The 19,427-nt window shown below is 38.2% G+C and overlaps 1 protein-coding gene across 1 annotated transcript in view; it reads left to right on the forward strand.

Annotated features, from left to right (window-relative positions):
• Positions 1-5,640: 5,640 nt before the first annotated feature.
• LOC117387811 (ras-related protein Rab-26) overlaps positions 5,641-19,427 on the forward strand; it is a 121,407-nt gene continuing 107,620 nt past the window's right edge. Inside the window, exons 1-2 of the mRNA XM_033985384.2 lie at positions 5,641-6,037; positions 8,595-8,705. Coding sequence (XP_033841275.1) covers positions 5,855-6,037; positions 8,595-8,705 — 294 coding nt within the window. The 5' untranslated portion in view covers positions 5,641-5,854. The remainder of the gene's footprint in view (positions 6,038-8,594; positions 8,706-19,427) is intronic.

Consider the following 19,427-nt stretch of genomic DNA (forward strand, 5'->3'; position numbering starts at 1 on the left):
ACCAAGGGTGGGATACATTAGTAGCTGACCAGGATAATACATGGACACCAACACAGGCAAAAACTGACTGGGAAGGTAGGCAGGCAGAGCTCCTAACCTTAGCCAAATTCGAATCCAATCTACTGGTAACAATAAATAACATAAAGCAAAATTTGACTAATAATGGTCAAGAATGTTGGATGTTTTTGCTGAGGGATAGATCCTATTTACAAATTAATTATATGTGAAATGTTACAAACCCCTGAACCGGTTCTGAGTCCCAGGCTGCAAGGTAGCGGAATAAAAATTAAAGCAACAGTAACTTTTACTAAAGAACAAGTGTTCAATATGGCAACTGGTGTATCTGATTTTGGAAACAATTGGCTAACAATGATAGAACAGGCATCAAAATACGTTAATAAAGACTGTATTGCTTGTATGGGACCCAGACCACTTTTGAGAATGGTACCAACACCTCCTGAATTAACAGTGCAATGTGTGGAGGATATCTTAACTAAAACAGTACCAGAGGCAGAGTGCGCAGAGTGGGATGCAGTGTACCCACTAACTAAACCTGAAAAACACAAACCAATATTTGAGGCCAAATTGCCAAAAGGAAATTACACCTGTATCCAACGCTCAAATTCGGTAACGAATGTTTTAGGTAATATTGATGGAAATCTATGTGAAAGAAATCTGACTACAAATAAAGCACTACCCAGAATGCGCAGTGACATCTACTGGTACTGTGGAGGGAAAATACTTAGAGCAAATATGCCAAATGAATTTACTGGAGTATGCGCTCTAGTTAATCTGATAATACCTATAGAAGTAATGTCAATAGAACAAGAACAATTAACAGCATTGATTGAGCAACAATCTACTGAAAACCATGCTAAAAGATCTAAAAGAGAATACAAGGGACGTTGGGGAGAAAATGACCCGACGTATATTGATGCGATTGGAATACCCAGAGGGGTTCCTGACGAATATAAATTAGTTAATCAAATTGCCACAGGATTTGAAAACATTCCTTTAATAGCCGCTTTAATTCCAATCACTCCCAATAAAAACGTAGACAGAATAAACTACATCCACTACAACGTCCAAAAATTGGGAAACTACACACAGGAGGGGTTTGAAGCAGTGCACGAGCAATTAAGCGCCACCTCACTTATGGCTTTCCAAAACCGCATAGCTGTTGACATGCTCCTGGCAGAACGAGGAGGAGTTTGTTCTGTTATTGGGGCCAGCTGTTGCGTGGTCATCCCTAACAATACAGCTGCAAATGGTAGCCTGACTAGGGCTATAGGCAGCCTGCGTGCGATGAACAGACGCTTAAAGGAGCAGTCAGGGGTGAACACTTCCTTCTGGGAAGACTGGTTAAGCGTATTTGGGCGCTACAAAGCACTGGTTTCATCGGTCCTAGTATCAATCGCTGTGTTTGTAGCCATTTTAACCTTGTGTGGATGTTGTTGTATCCCCTGTCTCCGTTCTTTGATCAATAGGTTAATAACCACTGCCATGTCACCCGCACCTGAGGACAAAGGGGTGCAGATGTACCTATTGGAGGGCAGTGATGACGAGGACCCTGAAGGAGTACTGCCAAATTTATTTCAAGAAACCCTCTAGGTGTAAGAACGAATGAGCCGGTAATTAAAAATCCTAGGGGAAGAAATTACATGGTGATGTGTGTGATGTCACAGTTCGATAAACAGGAGGGAATGATGGATTCAAAATATATATTCAAGTATATTATGTTATCTCACTGTTAATTTTAAAGGTAATGTTCACTCTTTATTATAATCATTATATTCAACTATGTAAACTATGTAATCTGCACTAATGTTTGTTCTTGAGTCTTGCAGAAAATGTCTTTTGAGAGTGCAGGATCCCACGGGAAGAAGGTCACTGTGAAACTGAAACAGAAACAGTGTTTTGTGCGAAGGGAAAGAGTGACCTTGTGGAAATCAAAAACAGAATATATTTCTACACTGCTTGCAAAGTATATGCTTCCCCCCCCCCCCCCCCCCCCCCCCCCCCCCCCCCTTCAGATGTGTATGTAACTAGGGTTTCCTAACTTTAATAAAAGAGGTGAAAGGCGGTCTGGGCCCCAGAAAGGGTGGTGGTTTGTAACTGGGTTTTTTTGCCTCTCCGCTCTTTCTCCTCAATATTGAGACAAAATAATCTCTCTTGTCTTCTCTTCCCTTTTGAACTGTAATATAGGTTGTGAACCTATCAAACACCCCACTCATTTGAAGTCTACTTCTCTGGTTGAAATGTGTCACTTTACTACTGTAGCCTATTATCAGGCAACAGGCAAACTTGGCTGTCTGTACTTGCCTTTTATGAGACAAGGGCAAGGCAAATTTATTTGTATTGCGCAATTTGTACATAGTACAAGTACTGTATTTTCTGGAAGATAAGTTGCACTTTTTTCATAGTTTGTCCAGGGGTGCGACTTATACTCAGATGTGACTTATATGTGAAATGACTGAAATATATACTTTCATATCTTCATTATTGTCACACTGACAACTGCGTGAGGGCACTTTAAACTTGTACCAGTATCTACTGCTCCTGTATCATTGAAAATTTAAAATTTCAACATTTTTTCAACGTATTTTAAAAGACATCTGAGAAAGACTGAACCTCTGGAGCAGGTGGAGTTGCTTAGAAGCGATATCGGGGATGAAGAATTCAATGGATTTAGTGATTTGGAGTGAGATCCAGAGTAAACATGTTGCTTGTTTTTATGCTTTATTTATCTGATTAACTGTTAATATCTTACGTTAACATACCAGACACGTGGTCAGTTCTGTCTATGCTTCATGTAGCTGAATAAATATAAATGTGTTATGTTAGCGTGCTGTACTGATATTCAGCCTGTTGTTCTCTATTTAATTTTTATTATTATGACTTGCCTTTACAGATAAACTGTCTGTTCTTGGTCTCGGATTTTGTAAAATTATTTTCCCAAAATAATGCGACTTATAGTCCAAGTGCGACTTATGTATGTTTTTTTCTTCATTATTATGCATTTTTTGGCTGGTGTAATTTATACTCTGCAACGACTTATAGGCCGGAAAATACGGTAATTCAAAGTGCTTTACAGAATAAGAAAGACACTAAAATCACAATACAAGTATAAAAACATTAAAAGAGAAGAGTGCAGAAAACATTCCTCCATATGCATAACTAAACAGACAACAACAATAAAAATAGCATATTTTAGGCCGTCTGGATTCAAAGGCTCACTCAGATGCAGACTACAGACCTATAAATTATCTGTGACCTTGAAAAGGTCTCAACTAAAGTTTGAAAACTTAGGTAAGAATTACACTTGGCGAATGCTGTGCCTTTTGGGACACAGCAGTGGTGGGTAGCTGCGCTGTCATCTCTCTTTTGAGAATAAAACAATGTTGTCTTTGATGTCATCTGGAGGGAAAAAAAAAAACGCCTTCTCAAATGCACACGTGGAAACTGTCACAAACTACAAACAAACCAAAGCAATAAAAAGAAATTTTCACTCTCAAACGCAGTCTGGATGCTACGAAAAGCAGTAACTGAAAATCACCGAGATTCTTTAGATTTGACTGGAATCACATCACCCTAACCCCTAACCCCTAACCCTTACCCCGTTAGGATCTATGCAGAGGGTATAGCTAAAATGAATATTGTTAAAGTGCAGATTTCAGTTATAATACAGTAAGTTCTTGGATATAGTCAATTAAAGACAAGATCAGGTTCAACATTTGTAAATCTACAGTTTACATATTTCATGGCCATGTCCAATGCAATCAATAGAAAAAATAGGCACTTACTCACATCTGGTACGCCATCATCACATTCAAGCATCTGAAAACCACCAATGGCAGTGTTTCCTGACCAGGGGTACAGGGACCACTAGGATCTGTGACTGTTTACAAACAGGTAATGAGTTTCAGATTTATAGAGGAGGTGAAATGGACTTATAGCCTATTTGAATAAATGTCCTTTGTAGTAAAATTGTACCCTTAAGTATGTTTTGGAGGATTTTGGACATCAATATCAATAAAACAAACAGAACAGATGTTATAATAGTAGGCTATAATTGACCTAGGCTAGTAGTAGTAAATATTTATTTGTGGCACCCAAGCTCATATAAATGAAGCTTATCGGGTAGGGGACACAAGACAACAAAAAATTTGGAGCCACCGGCCTATAACATGGCCCAGTGTTTCTCAAACTGTACATGTCGGCCTCACTGATAGTACACAGGTTCGTTTGGCCATTTCTTTCAGCTCTTCAGTTTGTGGGTTTGCCTAATTTAGTGTCCTTTTTATTCACTTTTTTGTCCTCTTAGAAAATTTCTTGTTTACAACTACAGTGCAAATGATGTACTCCACTTTTAAACCTGATTTAGCCCTACATTAGCCCTGGAAAAGTTCTATTTCATGCTTTATTTAGAACTGGTACATGAAAAGAAAAATGTTTTCTGTGATGGTACTTGGAGTGAAATGTTTGAGAGCCAATGATGCAATTTGCCCTTTTTACCAACAGGTGTCCCTTTATAGTCAAAATTCCTCCAGTAAACTATTCTAAAACACAACGTCAAGTTTTACAATAGCCTAATCATCACAAGGCATGCTAAATGGTGGGCTTAAAAGCATATGGAATTGCTTTTTAAAATAGGCCTATAGCACAATACTTAGATTTCAAACTTGCTTTCGATATCCTACTCGATGATCGATACCAATTCCGATACCACGATGATAATTTTTTTAGGCAATAGAAAGTCATTTTCAACATTAAATCATAATACTTATCCTGCATTTGTCTCCAGTAGGTTAGACTACTGTAACGTCCTGCTCACTGTCCTCTCCAAACGAGCATTAAGTCAGCTGCAGTACATCCAGAACACTGCTGCTCGGGTCCTGACTAGAACCAGGAAGTACTTCACACATGTGTCCTGTGCTCAGGTCTCTGGCTCCTGTGGCTCAGAGAATAGACTTTAAAGCAGCTCTGCTTGAGAACAAGTCTCTCCATGGACCAGCACCAAATAACATCTCCCACATGTTAGAGCCACATGAACCATCTCACACTCTGAGGACTTTAGGGACCCACCTCCTGCTGGTCCCAGAGTCAGGACTAAACATGAGGAATCAGCGTTTCAGTTTTATGCAGCTAAAACCTAGAACAGTCTTCCTGAAGATGTGAGACAGGCCTTTTCCATTCCCATGTGGTGTTATATCTGTGTAATCCCTCAGTGTCCAGTAGGTTCATAGTGGTCCATGGGCGTAGGCACTTGCCTTATGCTTGTTCTGATACAGCTTAAGATCATTCTAGACATATTCAGGGAAAGTTCATTTCTGTCCTGTGAATGTGATTTAAACTAAAACAGAAAAAAAGACCATGGATAGGCTACTTACTCAAATCAGTAATTTCGATACTAGTTTTAGTATCGCTTAGTGTCAGATTTTGGATACTTTTCACAATCCTACAAAGAATAACAGTTTTGTCAGCATAATTCATGTACAGGCTGACTTTGAATCACCATGTTTAGTTCTTATTGTGGATGCATGGTTCCTTTAAGCGCACCATAACAAACATGCTCCCCTTGCGCGCTTCTCTCTCCAGTCTCCTCACATCCACTCTCCACTCCACACACCAGAGGAAAGCAGGCAGAGGAGGTAGAGAGAGAGAGAAACTGCTACCTACCGGGACCGCATCCGCCTCATCTCCGCACCGAGCGCCTTCTGTTTTTCCCGACATGCTTCTAAACCACAGGTGAATCCATCCCCCGCGCGCTCCACTTCGCCAACACCCCCACATCCTGCAAAACCTCACTTTAAAGCGCACTTCGGCCACTTTACCGTCTGCTTTTGTCGGAGCCATGTCGCGGAAGAAGGCAGTGAAGGGGAAAGGAACCGCCGCCGCCAAGAGCCCCAAAGCGTCACCGAGCAGCGGGAGAGCGGCGCGGGGTCTGTCCGTGGCAGGATCTCCGTCCTCTGGAGTGGTGTACCCGAGCAGACCGTCCATCAGCAACAGCGGGGAGTTTTATGACATCTCCTTTAAGGTAAAAGGATCATTTAAGAGCTTTGTAGTGTTCCACACACTTTTTATTGGTATTTTAATAGACTACATATCTGCGTTGAATGAAGTGATTAAAATAACAAGCACGTTTATTTATTTATTTTTTAAAGATCTGTAAAGTAGCCCTAGGTGTATTCTGGAAAAGAAAACAAAATGACTGCTATTAGTGTTTTTGTATGTATTTTACTGTGTCCATCCATCCATTTTCTTTCGACCGGGGGGTGGTCACGGGAGCAGCAGTCTAAGCAGGACCTCCCTCAGCCCAGACACTTCCCCGCTCCTCCAGTTGAACCCCATGTTCCGGTGGGACATGCCCAGGAGGTGTTCAGGAGGCAACTGGAAAAGATGCCCGAGCCACCTCAGCTGGCTCGTCTCACATGATGGAGCAGTGGTTCTGCTCCAAGTTCACCCTGTGTGACTGAGCCCCTCACCCTATCTCTGAGTGCATACCCAACCAAGAAATTCATTTCGGCTTCTTGTATCCGTGATCTTGTCCTTTCGGTCATTACCAAAAGCTCATGACCATAGGTGAGGGCAGGAAGATAGACGGACCGGTAAATTGACTCAGCTCCTTCTTAACCACAACAGTCCGATACAGTAACTGCATCACTGCAGAACAAGACCCAAGATACTTGAACTCCTCCACTTGAGGCAGAGACTCCCCACCCACCTGGAGAGGGCACCACTTTTTTCTGGTTTGGAACCAGGACCTTGGATTTGGAGGAGCTGAGTCTTATCCCAGCCGCTTCACACTCGGCTGCAAACCGCCCCAGTGCCTGCTGCAGGTCCTGGCTCAATGAAGCCATCAGGACAACATCATCTGCAAACAGCAGAGATGTGGTTCCTAAACCAGACCCCCTCCAACCCCTGTCTGCGCCTAAAAATTCTGTCCATAAAAACAATGAACAGAACCGGGCAGCCCTGGTGGAGTCCAACATGCACCAGGAAAAGGACAATGTTATTAATTTCTTATATTGGTTGTAATTTAAAAAAAAAAGAAAAATAGAAAAAAAAGAAAAAAATGTATTTTACACCATAAATGCTAAGCTACTTAGCCTTGGGGAGCTTGTCATTTTAATTAATTAATAACATAACCTAACTAACTAGAATTGATATTTGGGTGCTGTTGTTATGATACTAAAATGTCCAACTCGATTTCAATACTAAGGAACTCAATACCAACTACTATACTTCAATGATAAAAAAAAATAGTTATTTTAGACAATCAAAGTTTGTTGTCCAGGTATGTTCCACAGTGGTCCATGAGAGTAAAGTAGTCGTGATCTTCTCATATTTCTGTCCTGTGAATGTAATTTTTTTAGTATCGAAACCTGCTGAAATGAGTATCTAGTTTTGATACTAGTTTAGTAGCTTATGGATCAGTATCGGATTTTGACAACTCTCTGTTTGGGTCTAAACTACCCATTAGGACTTAAATAGGAAAAATAAGGGTTCAAAAATATGCACTTGAGTGATTTGACCACAGACTGTTGGCATAGACTCATCATAATATCTCTAGACATGTTCATGTTTTGGTCTGCCCCAAGACAGCTGTGGCTCCAGATGTAACTCCACTGTGTGATGGAGAATTAGTCATTAGTCTTAGTATGTTGCCTAATTATACAGACACATTTCATTAGCTATTTTTAACTAATTAATAAAACTAATATGACACATAGTTACTACATATAAGGAAAAATACTAAGAATGAACCAATATGTATTGTTTTGCGCAGATACCGGTATTTGGCTTCCTGCTCTGGACGATAACTCATATTTAGCTTTTAAAAATCCATAGTAAAGCCCACTAATTTATCTTAAGTTGACGTAAAGATCAAAAACAAACTTGCCTTTTACTTTTTGTCAAAAATATTAACATAATGTATTTATGTGTGATATAAAATCATTGGCTACACGTTTGTGCCATGTAACATTCTTATATTTTCATTTTTTATCTCATAACAAATAAAATTGCTTGATATACTGAAAATATATACATAAATCAATACTGATTTATGTATATACTTTTATGCATATTTAGGAATCTGGTGACCCAAACAAAATATCAGCCTGTGGTGGAGATTTAAGGCCAATAACCGATACAGTGGTCCCTGGTTTATCGTGGGGATTATGTTTGAAAAATAACCCTCAATAAGGGAAAACCGTGAAGTAGTAGTAGCTAATGACAGGTTAGCTTTTTTGTCATGACTTGAAAATTGCCAGTGCATTAGACGGTGAGGGAAAACTGAAAATATGGCACAAATGTCATGGTGAAATAAGTCTCTTTTTGTATTTTCTATCAAAGCAGTTTCACAAGTTTGCACGGGCACGAGCGCATGGCTGTGACCACGCCGCTCTGTCAGCTAGTGTTGACTTTACTGAAACCTTTTGCAGATAAGTTTTTATTTTTGTTTTTCAGGTCTACCTACTTCTGAAAATTTCCCACAGAGGCATGCTAGCTGACAACTCACCAAAACACATAGCCCTTGACTTTCATGGTGCAAATCTTCTAACTCTAACTGTGTTGTCTTGTGGTCTCAGGTGATGCTGGTGGGGGACTCCGGTGTGGGCAAGACATGTTTACTGGTTCGCTTCAAAGATGGAGCTTTTCTTGCCGGGAGCTTTATCTCCACTGTGGGCATCGACTTCAGGGTAAGAACACAGACAGATGCTACACCCGATTTAGTCTTAAAAAGGTGGAAAACAGGCGGAAAACAGACTTTAAACAATTTGCAGTGGTCCAAAGTTATTCCTCACTTACCTTATGAATTTTCAGCATACTCATTTTTCTGTTTATCATCACATTAATGCTAAAAACTAGTATGCTAACAGCGTATTTTCTGATTCATGAAATAAAACAATATCAAAAAACACTTTATAATTAGATAAAGGCAGCACACAGTGGACTTATTTTGACCTCAAGACCGGTTTATACAATAGATCTATATTTGGGCAAGACAAATTTGCCCAAAATACATGGATATTTCACAGAGAATTTGACTTCTAGTGGCCCCTTAAAAACACTCAAGTACGTTATACACTGCAGGTAAGTAAAAGATTTGCATATATCTGATTATAAGTAAAGTAAGTATGAAAGTATGAAAGATATGTCAGACACTAAGAAAATGCTTTAAAAGAGCTTTGAGCATTACATTATACCATTTAGTTTAGCTTCCGATACGTTTAACGGTAAGTACTGAAATTCAAAATAATCAAAGTCAAAATTGGAGTCATAGTGCTTTACCGAATACGTTCCTGTGTCGCTGGGCAAGACACTTTACCCACATTGTCTGCTCACAGTTTAGGCGGCATATTATGTGGCTTCTTGCAAAATAAAAAATCTGCCAAAACACCATGCAACTGGGTTTGTTGTGGCAATCATAATTAAATGACGAGATAAAATGGGTGACAGTAGCTCAGTTGGTAGAGTCCACTGATCCAAAGGTTGGTCGTTCAAATCCTGTTCTTGACGTTTACATCGTTGGTTGAGCGGTGAGATCCACAGACCCACAGGTTGGTGGTGTTTTTCCAGCTCCCACAGATGAGTGCTGTTGTTAAGTCCTTGGGCAAGACACTTAACCCCCCTCGCCCCCATTGTGTGTGTACACTGGTGTATGAATGTGTGTGTGTGAATGTGTGTGTGGTTTCTTGATGTAAAGCTCTTTGAATGCCGTAAGGGTGGAAAAGCAATATATAAATTTGAAATACAAATTTTAAAACTACACACTGTGTGGTTTACCGCTGGAGAAAAACATAGTAGAGATTACATGAATATGGTAAAACCCATTACTGTGCAGTGTAATGTGTCTGTGGTGCACCCTACATTACAATTCTGTGGGAGACATTAATGTGAGGTGCTTAAATGTGGTGTGTGGCTGAATATCTCTACTCATGAACTAATCTCTGTAAGCAGAGAAGTAGATACACATGCTCAATAGTGCTATGTTTTTATAGTGTATTGCAGGCCTCATTTATAAGGTAAGATTAATTAATTTATTTTTGATTAGTATGAGTATGATATATTGTTGAGCTAAATATAGATGATAAACGATAATATTGAAACCAAACCATCAAGCACAATTATTAGTGCTCCAGTGTGTTACTCCATACACCTTCACGAGAGTCATTTGGATGATTTCAGCCCTGGAATTGCCAATCTCTACTGAACTAAATTTAAAAGGACCTCTTAATTTTAAAAATACATGATACTCCATGACTTCACAAGGTGGAACAGAGCATTTTGAGCTTTGGAGATGTACAGACTAATGATAAATAATTTCTCAAATACAGTATGTGTGAATGAAACAAATCACAACTCCAGGTACATCTGTTTTTGAGGAGGTAATAGCATTCTAACATGGCATAAAGCTCACAAGAATCCATTTTGTCTCTTAGGACCTTTAACTAGTGTATTGTGCTTAATGTTTGGGTAAGTGCTGTATTTTTTTGTAAATAATGTAAAAAAACAACAACAACAATTCAGTAATATATAAATGAATGCAGTACATTTGAACTAATATTTAAAAATCAAATACAAACACAAATATTTATGCTAGTCCATCCATAACCTTTGCTTGATGCTGTAGCTAGACTCATTCTTCTTCTGGAATAGCTAAAAACTGACTTTGAAGCTGCTACATGACTGTATTAATATGACCTGAGTTATTTGACATTATGTTTTCTGGGTGGAAACAACATAGATATAATGTTGGTTTGTTTTGACCTATCTGTAATAGAAAAACAATCTAGAGTGAAAGTGGTCATTAAGAGCCATTAATACATTAAGCTGAGTTTTATGGTTATACTCATTATTAGCTGGTTGTTGCCATAGTTATTTACATGACCAAGCCCTGTGGTGCTCCAGCCTCCCTGAAGACAAAGCTGAGACCAGTTGAGAATTTACAAATGATTGAATTTGTTAAGAAATTATGTGAGTACCACCACAAGGTCACAATAAACTCTAATACAGGTTAATACAGTGATAATGCAGAGATCAGATTGACATATTACAATTTCTTACTGTCTGTTATAGGGTTGAAAAGTATTGAAAATCATATACTAATCAGTACTATAACTAATATCGAAACTAGATACTCATTGGAGCAAGTATCGATACTAAAAAAGTCATATTTACAGGACAAAAATTAACCTTTCCTGAATAGCTTTAGAATGATAAAAGCACATACACCAGTATGCACCAGTATACACCCTGGGCCTGTGGAACCTACCTGGACGACAGAGGGATTACACATAAAACATCATAAGATATAAGACAGCATGGCTATATAAAATTACTATGAAAATCACATTCTATTGTGTAACAAAGGAGTGTTTTTTATCGTCATTGTGATATCAGAATCAATATTGAGTATGTAGTCTATTTCTTAGTGTTGAAATTGAGTTTGCCATGTTAGTATCGTGCCAGCACTGTCCAGCTGACATCCAGGACAGAGTCAGGCACAGCTGTTGGAGTGTGTCTTTACCCCTGGAGGCTCTAACTAGCTAGCTTTTACATTGACACTGTCAAGCAGAGCTACATTGGTTGTTTTCAAGCCAGACTTACAAGTCAACAAAAACAAATATAGATAAAACACACAATAAAAAAAAATAAAAATAAATCAGGTAAATTTGATCACTCCTGGACAAATGAGAGATTACACCAATATGATAATAATATTATATTTTGTGAAAGAAATTCTTGGTCGACTAAGGCAAGGCAAGTTTATTCGTACAGCACAATTCTTACACAAAGTAATTCAAAGTGCTTTACAGAATAAGAAAGACATTAAAATCACAATACAACAAATATTATAATATTAAAGGAGAAAAGTGCAGAATAACTAAACTAAACAGAACTGTTTTAGCCTGGATTTAAACATTGTCAAAGACTAAAGAGTTTACTAAAATTCAATCATAACTATTTTGATCTGACCATGTGTCTGACTCAAACTGCACTCAAAAGACTACGACTGCACTTGAGTTCATGCAAAATCAACTGTTTAAACAGAAATATACCAGGAAAACAGTGTATTCATACACAAAGGTAACTGACAAGTCATCAGCTCACACCATGCACACTTAAACTCTAAACAAAATGATTAGTCGACTAATAGAAGTTTTGGTGACTAAGACTCCATTGATCGATTAATCGACAAAATGACTAAAGGACTACAGCCCTAGCTGGTTAGACTGGTTATTGATGCAAGGTCTTCATACAGCATTGGAGATCTAGGTGTAACTTACGTGGAAGCTGATGTGCAACCAGCAAGGTGTTCAAAGTGTTAGAAAAACTTTGATTCCCAACTTTGCCTGGAGCAGTAATACCGGAAAATAGGACGTCAGTTTAGTCGACATGAAAAGCAAGTGTCTGAGGCAGAATGAAACAGTATTTTCACCCAAGTATCTAAAGCAATGGAGATAAAAATAGAGATCTGCGATCAGTTAGAACTGGCTGTGATCAGATCCGAAATAAACAACACATCCAGAAGAGCTCCTGCGTCAAACATGTCTCTGTGGACTGACTAAGCCTCAGAGAATAAGCTGCATGTTTCAACCCTACATATGGTCGTCAAACGTTTTATAGGAGAACTTAGTGATATACATCAAACGTTTTCTACACTTTTTGACTAATGAAAAACATGCTTTTGGAAGTTTTAGTGACACAAATTATATTTTGAATCACTGACAAAAACATCTACAACCATATATTTTGTTTTCATGATTTTTTCCTCAGAAAATTTGATCTGTCCAATTGTAGCTTATCTTATCCTTTATTTTAATCCATTTATCTAAATGAGTATGCTATTTTTAGTTAAAAAGACCAACAAAATCTTAAAAAGAATGACCTAAGCTGACTTAAGTCTGACAAACTGGGCTGCAGAGTATTGGCCTGCATATTACTTTTTTTCCTTCTTTTTATATGTGTCTTTGGATATCTTTTAAGGTTGTGATGAATCAGGCATCACACATAATTATTTCTCTCAGTCTGTGCCCTGCCGAAGATGACTTGCATTGTCAAAACGCATTGACTGCCCATGATGTTATAATGAAAGACTACATTTTTCACACTACGCACAGTGCCAAGGATGTTTCTTTTTAACTCAGCCTTTCACAGGGCTCCAGAGTGCGACCAATTTTGGCCAGTGCAACACAAAATTGTCCTTGGACAGATCCTCATCACATATTTTCACTCGCTCTGCTCTCACCACTGACCAGATCACTAAAGCCAGTCTGAGATGCTGAAGCATGTGCTCAGGTCACGCTCTGGTACACAGAGCTAAACGCACCACAGAGCTCATAAGTTTTGGCTCTTGTCATCTATTTGTGAATGAGATGCAGTATTTACCTTTAAAGAGCAGTGTCAAACCTTTAGATCCTCCACAATGTGTTCAGTTACTTAAATGAGGCTGCCAATGCACAATGTAAAAAAAAAAAAAATAAATAAAAAATAGATGGGAAAAGACATTAAAGATCAACTACTGAAATTGAAAGTAAGAGGGCTCATTCTGCACTTGCTAAAGGGAACTGTAGAGATCCCTAAAAGCACAGAACTCTCACTCACTGACTAGTTTTTGATGCCAATATTTATGTAATGGCTTATAGGCTACTAACTCATAAGTATTTAAGTTATGTATTTAGCTCTTATTGATGAAGCAATTTAAGGACAATTTATTCCAATAGCTTTTGGTGCACCTAAATCATGTTCTGGTGCACCCAAATGAAAAACTCATTAGTCTGGACCTCTGTTTCAGGCTTTCTTAGTTTGACTGTGTGTAGGTCTGTCATGCTTGTAGAGTCCTTTATGCTGATAGAGAAGATGTTTACCTTTGTTCTAGTTTTTGTTTCATGTGGCTACTCCCAGTAATTCCAACTCTATTTACCAAAAAACAGAACACAACCTAGTGTCATGGCCATATATGTCATGTCTCTTAGCATGTCCTTTTCCACTCCATACTGTCTTCACTGACAGGGTGTTTACCAGCAGAAAATGTCACACAGGTAGAGTTGTATGACTTCCTTTTCATTGTGTGGGCTCTGAGACTGCAGCCCAACACACATTGGTAAATGATTAAACCAGCGCCTCGTCCACAGAGCTCTGACTGCAGCCTGTTTCCTGACAGCGGGATACTGCTGACCTCCTGCAGAGTCAGTATGCATTAGTCTGTGTTGGACTGCTGGACATGTGTGGCTATACATTCTTGTTCCTGTTCTTATGTGATTCTTATTTATAACTAGGTGACTTATCTGTGTTATTCACCTTATTGCATAGACTGTATATAAAAAATACACATAGCTAACCTGCTAACCGACTCCACCGACTCTTTGTATTGAAAAACTTCTCACGTCTCTCTCTAACTCTCTTTAAATCAAGACATAAACATTAATAACAGACAAATCAGACATCTTCTTTCCCCTAGTGTTAGCAACAGGTTGACTGTGTTGCTAAGCGCCCGCTCTCTGCTAAACCAGTGGTTCAGGTGGGAAGGGGTGTTACTGTCAACAGCCTCGCTCAGGATTGGCTTTTTAGTTGCTATGATACTTGCGATTGGAACTTCAAATATAAAACTTGATTCCAAATTTGTCCCTGTAACCGCTAGCCTCGATGAGCTTCATTTGACCGAAGCCGAACGCTGTGGGTGACGTCACACTCTCTTAGTCCACTTCTTTACACAGTCTATGCTTTATTCTGGAAGTTGCTGTGGGTGCCGCCATTGTCGTTCGGGGTGTATAATTTTTGGACATGTGAGGCTATACATTCGCGATAATCACTTTTACTTAGCACAAATAGAGGACTTTTTACATTCGAAAGTATCTAGGAAAATTACATACCATAAGTTGCTGTGGGCGTTGCCATCATCATTCGGGTTGTATTATTTTACATGGAGCTGCTGATCTTGACAGGAAATAAGTTGTGTATGGACCATAAAGCTGTTTTAAAGCCTACCATAGAATCAGAGCATTGTTAACTGTCGGTGCAGATGAACATTGACATTTTACACAAATCAACCTACTTTATATCATCAAGTATATCATTTATAATCTATTAAAATGTACAAGGATTTTCATTTGGCCGTGGTCCCTGATTTTCACACTGTGAAAGTAGGAAGCTAGTATAGAATTGTAATCAGTTTAACACTTTTCATGCTCTCACAAACACCTAAGTACATCATTAATATCCACATGCATTAATTTGAGGCCGTATGTATGATTTAAGATGAGCTTTTTTCAGGTGGCAAAGTTAAACTGGTGTGGACTGCCCAAGCGCAACCAATAAAAGTAATTTATTATTAGCTGTAGACAATGTGCAGTCTCATTTTACCATTTAATGCTGTTTTTGAAATAATCTTTGGGGAAAAAATATATGAAAAAAAGCCAGGTACCCCGGCTAGCTCACCTGTAATTCTTCATATTTGTGTATAGATTTGACATAGTGCAGATCCATGTGTGCACTTGCTTCCGCTTGGGCTCAGAATAATCAGTCAGCAGACAGAGTAATGCTGGCTCCAGATGGCCCCTATTGATCCTTAGACATTTCTTTAAGTCACACTGAATCTTAATTTCCCACTAAACACTGTAGCGGAGTTCATGGAAATCCATTGAGCTTTCTTTTAGATCAGACCTTCATGCTATCGACTGCGTATGGACTTGACTTAGTGCGGACAACAGTGGTAGTCATAGAAACAATGCGCGTGTCTGCGGAAGGACAAAGGGACATTTGAAACACTGACCTTGAGATCAGTGGATGACCAAAGTGAGCTACTGTCACCAGAAGAGATGGACATTTAAGATTATATGGTATAAACACATTAAAATTAACAGCATCACAAATATAAAGCATTGCATTTGCTTATTTCAGAGTACACATAACATACTGTTGCTTAGGGCTGCACAAAATATCACAATCAAACTGAAATTGCAAGTATTTAGGTGGTGGAATATTCTCAGCAAACACGCTCAGGACAGTATCAGATTCTGGCAGCTGATATTTAGAAAACTAAATTTGGATTTGAAGACATAAATTGCAAATCTGTTCACAATCGCAACAAAAATCACAGTAAAATAAATAAGATCGTGCAACCATCATGGCTAATGTAATGATCTTTCATTCGACAAGAATTCATGTAATCCGTGCTTGAATTAGGATGACATAACATTCATTTCTGGTCTGGTTTATCTCATGCTCACATTTGTGTTTGTTGGTAGACTGTCTGCCACCATCTGCACTTTCTATGATCAACGTAGCCTGACCATTTGGAACCAAACATCTGCGTATCGCCAGAGTCAACAACCCAGACAGAATTGGGAGCAGATTTCTCTCTTCACCTTTAGATGTAATTAGTTTTTTGAATGTATAAACATCATTAGCAATTAAGGCTGGCTAGAAGGGGAAGATTTATTGAAAAATGGATAATGTTGCAGTTGACGTTTTAGAGATGTGCCATGTTTGAATATTGAGTGTATAGTTTAGAATTAAAACTATATAAATTTACCTTATTTATAACACATTTTACAAATAGAAGTAGTGCTGCACATAGTGAAATGAAATCAAACTACTTACACCTGTTGTGGAATTTCTAAAAACCTTAAAGATATAAAATCATAAAAGAGAATAAAACATAATAAAAACAAGAGGGTAAAACAATAAAATACAGTAGGCATAAATAATTCAACTCAATAAAACAAATGAATAAAAGACAACAGAGGACCACACAACTCACTGTTAAAAGCTAAAGAATAAAAGTGGGTCTTAAAACACTCCACTGTGGAGCTGTTGGGATGCAGCGGATGCAGAGCGTTCCAAAGTTTAGGGCCGGCCACAGAGAAGCCCCTGTCCGTTCATGTTTTCTGCAAAACTTCAGCTTCAACCAAGACATTTTCATGCACATTTTCAGACTTTCTTAGCATTTAAAGGGCCCATAGTTTGCCATTCTCTGATCTATGTTATATAATGTGGTTTCCTCATCAAAAACATACCTGAAGTTGTATTTCGTTTCATTCACACATTTTGAACAAACAGAAAACACTCTGTTCCACTTTGTGATGTCATGTGGTGATATAAAAGGTGCTTCACTGTGTTTTAAACTCCACACACCTTCATTTCTAGAATCATTTGGATAATTCCAGCCCTGGAATTGCCAATCTCTACTGAACTGAAGGTAAAATGAGCTGTTAACTTGAAAACTACCACTTTATGACATCACAACGTGGAACAGAGCATTTTGGGTTTTGGAGATGTAGACAGAATAATAATGAGTGAATGAAACAAAATACAATTAGATGTTTTTGAGGAGATACCAACATTCTAACATGGCTTAACCTCACAAGAATCAATTTTGCATAATATGGAACCTTTAAATACTGTAGTCAAGTAAAAGAAAAATCCCGAAAGGTAGCTAGTGATGTTAGCATGTATTATCTAAAGACAGAAATTTGACGGACTTGTTTTGCATGGCTTTACTCTCTGCCATGAGATGTGATGTTTAAAGAGTATAATATCACACATCTTAGTTAAACTTTATTAGCTGTTTCACATGACTTCTCGCAGAGCCTTGGAAACTGTTTCCCATTTGTCACTTTTATGTTCACAAGAGCAGATGACAGTAAATGGTCTTGCACTTTACTAGCTTGTACACCTCAGCAAAACTCCACAAATGTGCTGCCTGGCTATAATGGTGTACCCTCATCGTTTGACTTTATTACTTAAAGAGAAGTCCCCCAGAGATGAACAAATAAAATACCATATTTTAATTTATTTTTATTTATACAGGGAGAGCCCCACGAGAGCACTCAAACTCTCCTGTTCATGGGCGTCCTGTTCAAATACAGAAAAATACAAACAACACAAATGAGTACATAAATCCATTTAAAACATTAATAAAGTATCCAATGTGCAGAGGTAGTATTCAGTTGCATTTACTCAGTTTATTTTACTTGAGTAACTTTTTACTTGAGATTGCACTTTGTATTTTGAAATTGTAAATTGTACTGTATTTTTCTAGCAGCATACTTTTACTTAAATAGCAGCATACTTTAAATATTACTTGAGTAATATTTTTATTGAAGTATCTGTACTCTTACCCACTGTGAGAAAGTGAAAAAAGCTTTGTGTTGACGGTATGAAATCATTTGATCATTTGTGTTTATTGCACCGTTCCTTCAGATATGATTACATTTTTCCCATTTTTGTGTCTATCCCTTGAAACTTCAATACTTTGTGCATTATGTAATGTTTTGTTCTTCAAATTACATTCACATTACATTACAAATCAGATGTTACAGTTACTCTTACTTGACTTTTTTGAGTAACTTCTTAGACCACTGCTTACTGTACTTCTACTTGAGTAATATTATTTTGAAACAATGTTACTCTTCCTTGAGTACATTTTTTGGCCACCTCTGCATATGTGATAATATTTAGATATTTTCATGAGATTGCACCACTGCTGTATTCCGAGTCGCTCCGATACAAAATGCAGCTGAGCTGAGTGTTCATGAGCAAGCAGAATGATGAAACACACATGCTAATGAGCCGCCACAGGACAAACCCAGGAAAACACATTGTATCTTTTCCAAGTTCTTGCAAAGCACATCATTTCAAGTCTTTTGTTCTTTTAAAGGTGTACTATGTAACTTAAAGGTGCACTACATCTCTTTTCTGGTTCGGGGTCTGGAAATATCATTGCTTTGTCTAAAATGTTCCATGGAATAACATTATTTATTCAATTACATTTCAAGCTACTTATTGCATTTCTATGGGGTGTTAACTGCTAACATAACATATTTAGATCACCATGTTACATTTTATTGTTTTGAAAATGCTGTATTCACCCAAAACAACATATGTGTTAGTTTCCTTTTTGATGCTCTGAGCCCCTCCTCTCTTTGCTCTCCCTCTTCAGGGTGCACATTACAGTTGGTAATGTGTATTTTGCTAATGAAACTAACGCACATTAAATCAGTTCTGTGACATAGTGTATTGTTTTGTATCATGTATTTGTATATTTATGGAGAATTGCTGTGTAGGAGTGTATAATTGTACTGCAACTGTAGGGAGGGTTTGAATAGAGCCCAGGAGAGATCACTAGATTACTCATAACATGAATGGATGACATTTAAAACCTCTTCGGGCATGTTTTTTTGATGAGGGAACAATGATATAACATGGCAGAAATCTCCAAAAAGTGTTGTAACGGTAGGCACGAGAGACCAAAAATACAGAACTCGGCGAAGTTTTAACAGCGCTTATTTACAAAGTGTAGATAGGCAAATGACGATAGATCAGACGGTGTGTCGGGAGCGGGGAGTTAGCCGTGATCCAAGGGAAAACGTGAGGAGCTGAATCTGAGATGAGGAGAACGGTACTGGTACAGGGAA

Source organism: Periophthalmus magnuspinnatus, chromosome 19 (assembly GCF_009829125.3).
Source record: "Periophthalmus magnuspinnatus isolate fPerMag1 chromosome 19, fPerMag1.2.pri, whole genome shotgun sequence".
Classification (NCBI taxonomy): Eukaryota; Metazoa; Chordata; class Actinopteri; order Gobiiformes; family Gobiidae; genus Periophthalmus; species Periophthalmus magnuspinnatus.